Below are 12,643 nucleotides of genomic sequence, written 5' to 3'. Positions count from 1 at the left end.
CAGATGCAGGAGTATGGGTTCCTCCTATCCTATTCTGACACATGCAACCTGCTGACTGTATGAAATCATACTTTAGAATACTTTTCTAGTCTTACAATGAGCTATGCAGCAATGAGAAATAACATCTGACGCAGTAACAACAGTCAGACAGGAGATAAAATAATGTTCATATAACCTAATTATGGCTGTAGCGAGGCTATGATTGTTTTTTTGTCAAAATCGGTGCATTTTAGGTTAAAACACCTCATCTCTCGCTGTGCTGTTTGACATCAACTGACATCAACTCCCTTCTTTGTTTAATGAATCAGTTATTGAAAAATTTGAATCATTCAGAAATTCATCTCAGGTAAAACTTACACAGATATTGACCTTTGGTTAAGTTACTGGAACTGCACTCCTTCACATGATAAAGTCTCTCTATTGTTTGGCTGTCCGTCTCCAGTCCCTCCCCCTTATTCTGCTTTTGCAGCTACTTTTTGCTCTTTCCCAACAGTGTCAGCTGCTTCTCTGTTAAGGATGTTGATCTCTATGAGTTAATGTTTGATATGCTACCAGAGATATAGACAGAAAATTGCACTGACTTTATTCTCTTTACCACAGTGACTTTCTGTGGAGCAGACCTCTACTGTTAACCCACCTGAGCTCAGTTTTCAGCTCCACAGCTGCCCTGTGCCTCTTCTTCATACTGACTAGTGTTTGTGTTAGCGTTGACCTACCTGCAACACTTAGAAAGAGTTTATTTCAGTTGTTAGTTCATTTTTTGAGAGCATCATGTATAACTGGGAGAGAGTGCTGCATCTTCTGTGGCACCACAGGAACTATATCATCATATTCGTCACGCCGCTTGTATTCCTTCCTCTGCCTCTCGTCTATCCTTCATCGGTGAGTGTATTTGTTTAAAAAAAAAAAACAGCTAAAGATTTATATTCACTGACCAGACTAATCTGTACACGTGCAATTTGAGAAGTTTGGCTATAACCCGTTCAGTTAATCTGACACTTGTTCTTAAAGAACAGATCTTGTAATTATTTTTAAATCTATGATTTAAGTGTTGGATCACTGACCTACGCTGATGCCCACCTTTAAAACTATACACTCTCACCTGAGTGAATTTACTTGAAGTGCAGTCAATCACAGTTAAACAGGCTAGGCTTGTCCGTCTGTCTGTAGTGGATAACATAAATGGTGTTTGAATGTTGTTCGAATTCAAGGGCTAAAAAGCTTTTAAAGTCAGGTGTTTTATTCACACTTATTAACATGTCTCTCTTGTTGCAGTTATTGAATCTGCTGAAAACATGTGGACTAATGATGGTTATTTCTAAAAAATAAACAAATACTCACACTACAACATTGGTCAATTATCCTCCTGTTTTTGTGGATTTACAGTGTTTTAGAGCAGATTTTTAACGATCAGTTTCACCTGCCTGACAAAGATTTGTTTCCCATGTTGTGCATTGGTTAGTACAACTGTGCATTAAAATGGTTAGATGTTGATTTTTTTGGGGTTCATTTTTAATCTCCCTGACCTCGGGCCCTGATAAATCTTAAAATCGTTGAAGAGGAAGTTATTACAATGTTGTAACAGCCTCATGTGGTACCAGTTTTCTTCTATAGGACAACACAATAAACACATTGTATAGCAAAGTAAGAAACACTTTGTTGAACAGAATGAAGTTTAAGATGCAAAAAAGCCAAAATTTAATGTCCCCATGTGAGGACGCAGGCCGTCTGGAGAGAAGCATAGATGATATTCTTATATAGTTTTGATGATTTTCTTTAATAGACTGCATTTTTATTTCTATAACAAAACTGGACCCAAATACAGACACAAAGGAACGTGGAACAAAACTTGAATTAACAAAAAGTGAACCATTTAACATGGCTGATGGAGAAATCTAAAGTAATGCATAAGGCAAACAAAGATGAGAATAAACAATGACCTAAACTGGGGAAACTAAAAATAAACATAAAAAACCCTAAAAATGAAACTTGGCATGGATATAAAGATACCTGGAACATTGAGAGATGGCGCAAAAGACAACAGACGACCTGACCCTGAACAAAGGAGGACAAAGGACTTAAGTACACAAAAAGATAATGAGAGGATGGGGAACTGGTGGACAAATCAGACCTGATGAGGCGGAAGGGAGAAGCCAAAATAGACACTCTGCATACAGGACAGGGACTCTCACAGTAAAACAGAAAAAAGTATGGAACCCAGACATGAAAACACGAACGTGACAACATAAGACACACAGACATGAAACGCATAAAGGGCGAGGGAAACTTAAACACAGGGGTAGAAGAAACAAGGGGAATATAAAAAACAATGAACTATAACAGCAACTTAGGCATTGTAGAAATGAACTTAGAAAACCTAAAGGACTTAAACATAAATCAAAAACATCAAAATAGGCTAAAACTCAAAACGCCGGGTCAAAAGACCCAAGATCATGACACAAACATAAGCTGCTGTGACATTACATGTCTGCAGGTTATTTTTTGAGTGCACTTAACTCAGTCACCACGTCTCTCACTTTGAAAGACTTGATTTAATCGAAAGATACCGTAGACATCCAGGGCCAGTTTTTTAATATGATTACTAAACACAGTCACCTCAAAATCCCTGCAAGCCATGTAATCTCTTATGTGTTGACATATAGCAACTGAATTCACCACCAAATTGATTTTATCATCTTCATTTTTTGCTGAAAGTGCTGAAGTGGTCTGTTAATGTATGAAGGATAAGAAACAAAGCGGGCTTTGTGGTGCTCAGCTGAACCTTTGTGCTTTACAGTGCAATTAAAGACACATAAAGATGGTGGGCTCAAACTACACTACCCAATATGACCCCTATTACTGTTAATAAATTAGAGCCTGTGTTACCTGTAATTATCCTGAGCTCTCTATTTAATATGTAGACATTAGATTTAACGCTTAAATACACAGACTTGTAGTAAAAAATATTTCTATAATATACGATGCATTCCATTACACAAAAGCTGCAAGAGAACGGTGTAGCTGTCTAAAATATAACTGTAAAGTAGATAATAACACAAATATTATTTTGTACGTTTTATTATAATGTTTTAGGAAATCTTTTTGAAACTTAAGCTTTATCAGTGTCTTGTCTGCAGTGGAATGTTTTGTGTCGGGAGCTTAAAGAGATTTTATAACTTTTATTGAGGATCATAAAAACTTATCTTGTGAGATGTGAACACGACAAACTGTTTGTTTTATGATCAAGGGTTGCTGCTATCTGCATGTATAGAGACTTGGTGCCTTTTAAAAAGAAAAGATAAGCGAAAGGAAAATTCCATGTATGCACTTTGCTGCAAACTGTGGGTTGGTCTCTGCTTCTGTGTGCGTCTGCACAAAATGTAATCAAATCACATGTTAGTGATTGTGATGTTATATTTATGTGTCTGTGTTTACAGGAAGCCAGATGTGGCTACGCGATCATCCTCATGGCTCTGTACTGGTGCACAGAGTGCATGCCTCTGGCTGTGACTGCCTTACTGCCAGTCATCCTCTTTCCTATGATGGGCATCATGAAGGGTGGAGATGTAGGGTTATTTTTTTCCACTTCTGTGCTTCATAAGTATATTTTAATAACACAACACAGCAATAATGTAAAATGTTCACTGCTTCAACAGGAAATAATAGCGTAAGTGGCAGCCAGGTGCTGCTAATAAAATGAACTTGATTAACGGATTATCAGCACCTCTAAAAAAGTAGAAGATTTGCCAGTTTGTTGGTCTGGCGCATTGATGTGTTTGTTAACACAATGCCAAGGAGCAATGATTTTAGAGAAGCAATTGTTGCTGCTCGTCAGTGTTTGGAAAGGCCATTTCTGAACAGAGCCGGGCCCAAATCCTCCAGAACTATGTGAGAAACCAATAAAGCTGTGCAGAAAAGGATTACGTCAAGTTATTACTGTTAAAATTGATTCATGGCATTGTGTACTTCACTTCACTGACTGCTTCTGTTTTTAGTTTTGGTTAATTAGTAATGACACTGTGTAAAATGTTGTGTGTTGTTGTTTTTCTGAGTTTCTATTTAAATCATTTTAGAACCTGCTCAGGACCACATAACCTTTTATTATTTATTTTATTATCTTATTATATTGTATCTTATACATAAAACTGTCTTTATTTTTAAAATGATTCTATATAAAAATCTGAGTTATTGACACACGTAAGAAAATTTTGCTCCTGCTTATGAATATAAAATGAAAATCAGAGATTTTAAATATAATTTAGGATATATTTTTTTTAATTGCACTGAGAACAGAAAGACCATTTATGAGGAACTTGAATTAAAAAGTGTTGATACAACACTGTGTGTCGCATGAGAAAGCAAATAGGAGTGTCAAGGGAAGAAACTCTTCAGTTAGTTTAGTGTGGAAAATAGAAGTTAAAAAGGACAACAGTTATTGAAAGTGTGATGTGACCCCCAGTCACTTCTTTTACGCCATACTTCTACTGGCATGGTAACACTGATCCCGTTTTTTTGCGTTTATTGCTCATAAAGCATATTTGATGATACATGTAGGTCCACAGGTTACCTTTGATCCATGTGCTAATGTTAGCGACTGTGTGATCTATTTCAGGTCAGTATTGAGTATCTGAAAGACTCGAACATGCTGTTCATCGGAGGTCTGCTGGTGGCCATCGCGGTCGAACACTGGAACCTCCATAAACGAATCGCTCTCCGGGTTTTGCTGCTGGTTGGTGTTCGTCCATCGCTGTAAGAGAGCCTTGACATACAAGTCTACAAGTCTTTCAGAATCCGGTTGTTAAGTGATGACGTGACGGATCCTACTTCCGGGCCTAAAGTAGTCTGCGTTTAATATGGCTTTTGTGTTGTTAACATGTTTAATGTTTTGTATTTTCTTCTATTTAATCTCAAAAAGCTCCTAAAACAGTCAGTGATCACTGTTTACCTCCCTCGGCTTTTATTACTGCTAATCATTTATTTAAGCTCAGTTTTTAAAACCTTAGGATGTAACTACAGCCCAGCCCATGCAGCAGTATATGGATGACTAACCTCGTATTGTGGATGGATTATCTCAGTTGTTCTCCTGGCTGAAGTTTGGTCCTTTTACAGCATCCTGCCATGCGATTACATTTGTTCCTGACCACCGAGAACACTCACGTTAACTTTTATCGAGTGGGAAAAAAGTTAGCTTGCTATGCTAACATAGCTGTGTCGCTAGCGGTCACGTAGCACATCATTATATACCAGCTAGCCAAACTTCAGTAACCCTACAAACGTCACTGCTGTTTAGTTTTCTGTCTTCATTTATGTTGGAAGTGATAACAGAGCTGTACGTTTTAATTTGTTTCCAAAACCCCGCAGTCAGGACATGCTATATTGTATTTAGATAGAAGCTATCGAGCTAACTTCCTGCTAACTTCTAACTCCGTTAAATGTCATAAATTCCGTTTTCATGGATGCCTGGATGTTAAACTCAATTGTTACACCTGGTAGAGCAGAACGCTGATCATTTTATTAAAGATGAAAGACTTTAGACAGTTTTTCAACTCTCAGTAATGCTCGTTTGATATATGGACCTGCAGCGGAGTTTAGGCCCAGACACGGCTAGTGACGTCAGACCGGATAGATTCTTTGCATCACCATTGTTTTGTTTGAATAAATGGCAAAAAAATATTCATTTGATGTTTCCCATAATGAGAAACTTTACCTGTGAGTTTAATAAGGATGACAAACAAGCACAAACACTAATGCCATCTAATTTAAGCCAAGTGTGGTCGCCTCTAAAGGAAAAGGAATAAAAGATTAAATTTAATAAAATTAATAAACAATCAATATCAATAAAGATGGCAACAAATAATTGCTCTCTGTTTTCATTCAGAAACATCTATCGTTTGTAGACGTAGCTATGTCTTTACTTGCATGGTTCTTGAATTTTGACAGGGTGGTATTGCAAACTGCTCCAGGAGTTCAAGGAGCTGCCCAGTACAGCAACATTTAAAAAACAATGCACCCAGAGCACTAGTGAGGATGTTGAGGATTTTTCACTCATGCCTCCTCGTTATCATCATCACCATTCCCTCTCACGCAGGTTAATGATTGGCTTCATGAGCGTCTCGGCATTCCTGTCCATGTGGATCAGCAACACAGCCACCACAGCCATGATGCTACCCATCGCACACGCTGTGCTACAGCAGCTGAAAGATACAGAGACCCAGGCAAATGAGCGTGATCTCCAGATCCAAGATGCGGACAACCACGCATTTGAGCTGGAAGTTCAAACCAAGCTGGAGACGATACACGAAAGAGACACACAGGATCCTGTGTGTAAGTAAAAATGCTACATACACATATGGGCTTCTAGAAGAAACCCTTCCAATAACATCTCTGTCTTATTGTGTTTTGATCCAGATGTACATGACACACGGCGAGAGTTCAGAGAAAAAGCCATAGAAGCGAAGTATGACCTTCTGACCAAAGGGATGAGTCTTAGTGTGTGTTACTCTGCCAGCATTGGAGGCACGGCCACGCTCACAGGGACCACGCCTAATCTCATCCTCAAGGGCCAAATGGACGAGTAAGGCAAAAAACCCAATTCAACACACAAACAGAAATGATCTTCAAGGTGTGTCACTGCTCATTGAACCACTTGTATCTTCTCTTCACATCCCTTTGTTTTTCTTTCTGTGAAGGATCTTCCCTAACAATACTGACGTGATCAACTTTGCCAGCTGGTTTGGCTTTTGTTTTCCCAGCATGGTGCTCATGCTGGTGCTCGCCTGGTTCTGGCTTCATTTTATGTTCCTGGGCTTCAAGTAAGTATAATCAGCCAGAAACAAACCCAGGTATTTTAAACTATCCTCAGAAAAGCTGCTCAAACAGCACAAAATAAATTAATCTACGCTGTAAGTAAAACGGACTTTTTTTTTAGCATCTGCAGAGATATGCTATATCTTTTTGTTGCTCTCCTCAGTTTGAAGAAGTCATTTGGCTGTGGTGAGAAAAGTGAAAGCGACAGAGCGGCATACACAGTGATGAAAGTGGAGTACAAGAAGCTGGGACGTATCAAGTTTGCAGAGGTGGCGGTACTCGTCCTCTTTATCTTGCTCGTGCTTCTGTGGTTTACCAGAGAGCCGGGCTTCATGCCTGGCTGGGCCACAGTGCTGTTCAATAAGGACGCTGCGTGAGTTCTTTTTTAAGCATGACCTTTAGATATAAATGAAGTGAAGCGCCACATATTACCAACAAAAAGACCAAACAGCTGGCCATGAAATGATCAATTCAACACATGCTTTCCTGTGCATTAAAATGTATGCAGCACTTGTGGTATCACCCAGTGGTTTATAAAGTCCTGCATTAATGCCTCTGAGGCAGGATGAGTCAACATATTTTACAAGCAAAGTCACACAAAGTCTTCTGGCACCTTTTGTGCTGAATGCACTGAAGTCTACTGAGACACAAATAAAATAAAATAATAATATTAATAAAATAACAAAATAATTTTCAATAATTTTCAAGCTGTGATGTTTTGACATCACAGCTTTGTTTGTGATTCTGCAGCTAACACTTTTGCTATAAAATATAAAAAGTGACCTGATCTCTCTGCATTAAGATCTATAAAGTGATTGGACATTGAGCCAATTCAGCATTGTTAACCAAGGTAGCAAACATGAGCTGACAGATAAATACCTGGATGCTGCTTTAATCCTGCTCAGAGGGTCTGGGTGATTGGCTCTGACCCATTCTTATACAACATCCCCTAGTTTGTATTCATAAAACAAATGCTTACATCACATAAAGTTAACAAATAATTTGTGATGGTGGAATGTCAATCACTAGAACTGGAGCACAGAATGAACAGTCATATATTTTATTAGATTTACATTAAATGATCCAAAAGCAACAGAAACGCAGGTGAGATGCTCACACGTTAGCCTCAGTTTAAACAGGTGCGTTATGAAGGAAAAACAAATGCCAGTACAGTTCTTTTTGTACCAGACAAACATTTTAAGCATTCATTATTTATTTCTGCTGTAAAGTCTACATGAAAAGCTGAAGTGCCCGTCTGAGTATCCGCAATTTGAGCACTTCTGAACTGGAGTAATATTTCTGCAGGAAATGTTCACAAGCGCAACAAAGTTGTAGCTAAAGTCCTCATTTTCTTTCTTTCTTTTTTTATTAAACTTTCTTTTTTCTTTTTGTTAGTTTTTTATAAAAGAGAAAAATTGGTCAGACTGAAAAAAATGGCAACATAAATGTATGTCAAATACAGTTACATTGTTTTGCCCCACAGTTGACAGTAAATATGATGTTACACATTTTTCTCTTCATCATTTTTAAAAGGCAGCATATATAATCATGTTCTCTCGTGTCTGTCAGGTTTGTGACAGACGGAACGGTTGCCATCCTAATGTCATCGCTCTTCTTCGTCATCCCCTCTCAGCTGCCGTTTGGCAATTACGGATACACAAATGAAGGTGAAGTATTCATTTTTAACCTTGGTGTTTTAACCTGCTTCTAAAAATGTTCATGTGACCTCAGTTTGGGCTTACTGGAGCACTGGGTGAAGATTGCTTGGCAGGCTTGATGTTGCACTTTCAAACTAATTACTTGTTGATGTTTAAACTTCATCTGTGTCCCACAGGTAAGAGGATAAAGGCTCCACCGGCTCTGTTGACCTGGAATGTGGTTCATGAACGAATGCCCTGGAATATAGTGCTGCTGTTGGGAGGAGGTTTTGCTCTTGCTGCTGGCAGTGAGGTAAACACCCTTGGACTCCATGTCTTCACCTTTTATTATGTCATTCTCCCTTACAGAATATCTAAAAAGAATTTTGGCAGTTAAATGCTAGTCTTGGTGATTACTGGATACTTAAATGCTTGAATCAGAAAATAAATACTGGTATCTTGTTTGTTTTTGGTGATTGAATTTTGGAGGTTTTGTTAATATGCTTATCATTTGCACAAAAATTAATGACAATTCCATCTAGTAGACGAGAGATTTCAGTCAAGGCCAAATTGGTAGACCGATAGCAGACATCCTCTGAGCCATGGTGGTAGCTTTTCTCAAATACTAAACATTTGTTTGTGTATTTTTCCTGCTACCTTTACAGGCATCAAATCTATCCAAGTGGTTGGGAGAAAACCTGTCACCTCTTCAGAATATTCCCCCCTTTGCTATCTCACTGGTGCTTTCCCTACTTATTGCCACATTCACCGAGTGCTCCAGTAACACAGCTACCACCACCCTGTTCCTGCCCATATTGGCGTCAATGGTAAATGGAGCTCATATGTTGACAGATGTGTGCGCACGTATGTTCTCCATGAATCTAACTGTGTTGTGTTTTGCGCTCCTTTAGGCCCAAAATATTAAGCTCCACCCACTCTACGTGATGCTGCCCTGCACTATTGCTGCCTCTCTGGCCTTCATGCTACCTGTGGCCACACCACCCAATGCCATTGCCTTTTCTTTTGGAAACCTCAAAGTCCTAGATATGGTAAGATTGGCATACATATGACATACAAAGATATGCTGCCTTCGCGATTTTAGTTTATTTGAGCTAATAAGACTGTCTTTGATTGGCCTTGTTGGAGTGGGAAAAGCAATACAATTGTCCTTCTTGTCACTTCTCAAAGTTACAAGAGAGCTATCTGCTGCTAGTATCATCAATTTGCTCTTTAAAATCAGTGACTATTGAGCTGTATCATGACACCTAAATCAACCTCCATGTGTTGTAGCTCATCCATAAGTAAGTGGTATGTTATCCAGATGTGTGCCAGGCCTGGCGTAGATGGCGCTGTTTATGTGATGCCATGCCATATCTGGCCTGATTGTGGTTTGGTATATGTGACCCAGGAGCATAAAAAACAGGCCTAGCCCCCGGATCTGGCATCAACCTGGCACGTCTGGCTGACCGGTGTCATGGCAGGGTGTATGCCAACCAGATGTGGGCCAGGTCTGGTAATGATGGCACTGTTTATGTTCCTATTTTCCTATTTTCCTCCAGTCTGTATGTCAAGTTTGAATGTGTATTAATGTAGTTAGGAAGCACTCAGTTTAGAGAAAGTGTGTGTGATTTGGTGAATGTGGTATGTTGTGTAGAGCACTTTGAGTAAGTGGAGTAGAAAAGCGCTATCAAAGATTGAGTCCATTCACTGTCTGAACAGAGTTACTTTTGCACTATTATGTTCCGGCACATGTTGTTATTACATGGCTTGATTAAGGTACACATTAGGCTGACATCTGGTGCCAGAGCTGAAACTGTTCTGGGCCAGCACAGGGCCAGCAGTGTGTCTGCAACTGGCCTGTGGCTGCACACAACTTATACATGACCCACATACCACAAAGAATGACGGCCCTTTGGTGGCCCAGATCTGGTTTGCCAGAGGTAATCCACACATGGGCTAGCACAGGGCCACCAGTGTGTCTGCAACTGGCCTTGTTCTGGCCAATGTGTGGGCCACCTCTGGCAAACCAGATCTGGGCCACCAAAGGGCCGTCATTCTTTGCGGTATGTGGGCCATGTGTAAGCACATTGTGTGGGCCAGATCTGGGCCATACCAATTTTGCCATGTGGGGTAATACAGATAAGATCTTGGTTAGTTGTGTTATTCAACAGACAAATATGCAAACTCACAGAGCATAATTTTGAATTTTTAATAAAATTCTAAAGTTTTAGCCATCCTGTGTCATCATCTGATTATTACATTTTGTTCCTTCAGGTGAAAGCTGGTTTCATGCTCAACATCATCGGGATCCTGTGCATTAATTTAGCCATCAACACCTGGGGAAGAGCCATGTTTAACTTGGACACTTTTCCAGATTGGGCCAACATTACAAATAGTAAACCTTGAATTTGTTTACAGCCTGTAAAAAAACAAATCCAATTCTACAGTCACACAAGAAGACACTGAACAAAGTATCACATTTTCCAACTTCTGCTTCAAACCAATGAGGAAAAAGCTCAGAAATCCACTGTCTGAGATAAAACTTTTCTACCTTTAGCAGACAATAGTTTGTTGTTGTTGCAGGATACCATTACTCATGGTATCCTGCTCAGGAAAGCTACATACAGCCCGTTCTCACTCCCGAGGCGTAACATGTCGACGTTTTGTCACGTCCCGCGGCGTTCCTGAGGAACGCAAAAGGAGACCTTCGGCGTTCTTATGGTACGCGGCGGGTTATGGCTGGAATCCAGTGCAATGACGCTCCCGCGGTAATAGACGTTCCAGCCCTGTATTCCAACCCTAAACCTAACCTTATCCCTAGCCCTAACCATAACCTTATTCCTGATCTTAACCAGGACTATAAATAGCGTGTTTCTAAGTGATTTGAAGAAAAAGAGCGAACATGTGTAGATGGAGTCCAGACGGTTCTCATATTTCCTCTTTTTTCCGAGGTCGTCATTTAGGTAGCCGAAAACGTAATATGTTGACGATTTGTCACCTAGCGTAAAATGTTACGCTTTGGGAGTGAGAACATGTTGCTACATAAGAATGTTTTCAGGCCCTTTAAAAAGAAGAAGAAAAAAGTCATAGCAGAGTTTTTCCACTCTCACTGAAGACAAATAAGTTAAAGATTAAATGACAGTTTAAATTTGGTTATAGAAAGAGCAATCAAAGATTTTCACTTGCAGCTGAAACAAACTTTAAGCTCTATCAGACTATTATATACAGACCCTCTTTGAGGACTTCCTTACATCATTTCAGTGACAGAACCAAAGAAAGTGTTTAAACCAGGTTATTTCCTCATACACTTTTCAATGAATTTGTTATCTTATCAGTCTGTGTATCATTTACTGATAATGCATGCATTATCTGCAGCATAGCTACCTTTGAAAGGCAAAAATGAAAACTAATTCATGGTGTCAGTTAACTGTGGTCATTTTGTTGGACTTTTTTTTTTTGGGTGTCATATTTAATTTTATATGTGTTTTTGTCACAACTTCTTTTCATAAGGAGGAATTTTACTTATTTTATAATTTATAAATACCAATGTGACCTTTTTCTGGTTGTGATAGTCTTTTTTTTAATTTATAATACTTTATATAACAATTCATATAATAATAATAATGGAAGTGCTCTAATTTCTTGCTAAGAAAACTGCAGGTTAAAATTTTGGTCAGACTCCCAGATGAGCCCCCAAATGTGTTATGGACAAAAAAGTAAAACGGAAACTTAGCAAAACCTATTTAGAAGCAGAATGTCAAAATCCACCTTACGGCAACTTACTTATTACATGTTACATCTTCTTTGTGTTGGCTATCTAAAGTGAGGTTGGGCATTTAATTTTCCCAAGCGGTCATATGAGAAACTGGAACTGTTGTGATAGGATACACCAATAACCTAAATCTAAAGTAATAGTGAGCAGAACTGATATCAGCTGTTTATGCAGCCTTCTACAACAGTCCCAGTTTCTTATGTGCTCCCTAGGAAACACAAATGACCCAACCCTGATCTGAAATGTAGAAAGTTAAACAGATTTTTGGTGAGCTGAAGCCATTTTTATTACCCTGCTAAAACACCCAATGAAATAAATGCATTGCTTTTCATGCTTAAAAAAAAAGCAGAGAAGCTAGATATACTGTAATGCAGGGGTCAGCAACATTTCTGATGACGAGTGCCATCTAAAATTTCCTCAGAAGTCA

At 39.0% G+C, this 12,643-nt stretch overlaps 1 protein-coding gene across 1 annotated transcript; it reads left to right on the top strand.

Moving 5' to 3' along the window:
* Positions 1–511: 511 nt before the first annotated feature.
* slc13a2 (solute carrier family 13 member 2) lies at positions 512–12,002 on the top strand. The gene is made up of 12 exons (XM_085289356.1): positions 512–882; positions 3,438–3,566; positions 4,613–4,749; positions 6,089–6,324; positions 6,409–6,574; positions 6,690–6,812; positions 6,971–7,180; positions 8,377–8,474; positions 8,642–8,757; positions 9,110–9,271; positions 9,356–9,493; positions 10,719–12,002. The coding sequence occupies exons 1-12, from the start codon at positions 772–774 to the stop codon at positions 10,848–10,850; spliced, it is 1,758 nt and encodes a 585-aa protein (XP_085145482.1). The 5' UTR covers positions 512–771; the 3' UTR covers positions 10,851–12,002.
* The last annotated feature ends 641 nt before the right edge of the window (positions 12,003–12,643 follow it).

The sequence above is a fragment of the Mchenga conophoros genome, linkage group LG10 (genome assembly GCF_057382185.1).
Source record: "Mchenga conophoros isolate Kocher_MC1m ecotype Shallow Benthic linkage group LG10, M_conophoros_male_GT1.1, whole genome shotgun sequence".
NCBI classification, from domain to species: Eukaryota; Metazoa; Chordata; class Actinopteri; order Cichliformes; family Cichlidae; genus Mchenga; species Mchenga conophoros.
Note: the sequence above shows the minus strand (reverse complement) of the source record. Positions and strands in the feature narration are given on the sequence as shown.

Coding starts and splice junctions, on each gene's coding strand:
- slc13a2 (XM_085289356.1), top strand. CDS start 772: ATGTATAACTGGGAGAGAGTGCTGCATCTTCTGTGGCACCACAGGAAC. Junction 883..3,437: donor CTCTCGTCTATCCTTCATCG/GTGAGTGTATTT, acceptor CTGTGTTTACAG/GAAGCCAGATGTGGCTACGC. Junction 6,325..6,408: donor AGACACACAGGATCCTGTGT/GTAAGTAAAAAT, acceptor GTTTTGATCCAG/ATGTACATGACACACGGCGA.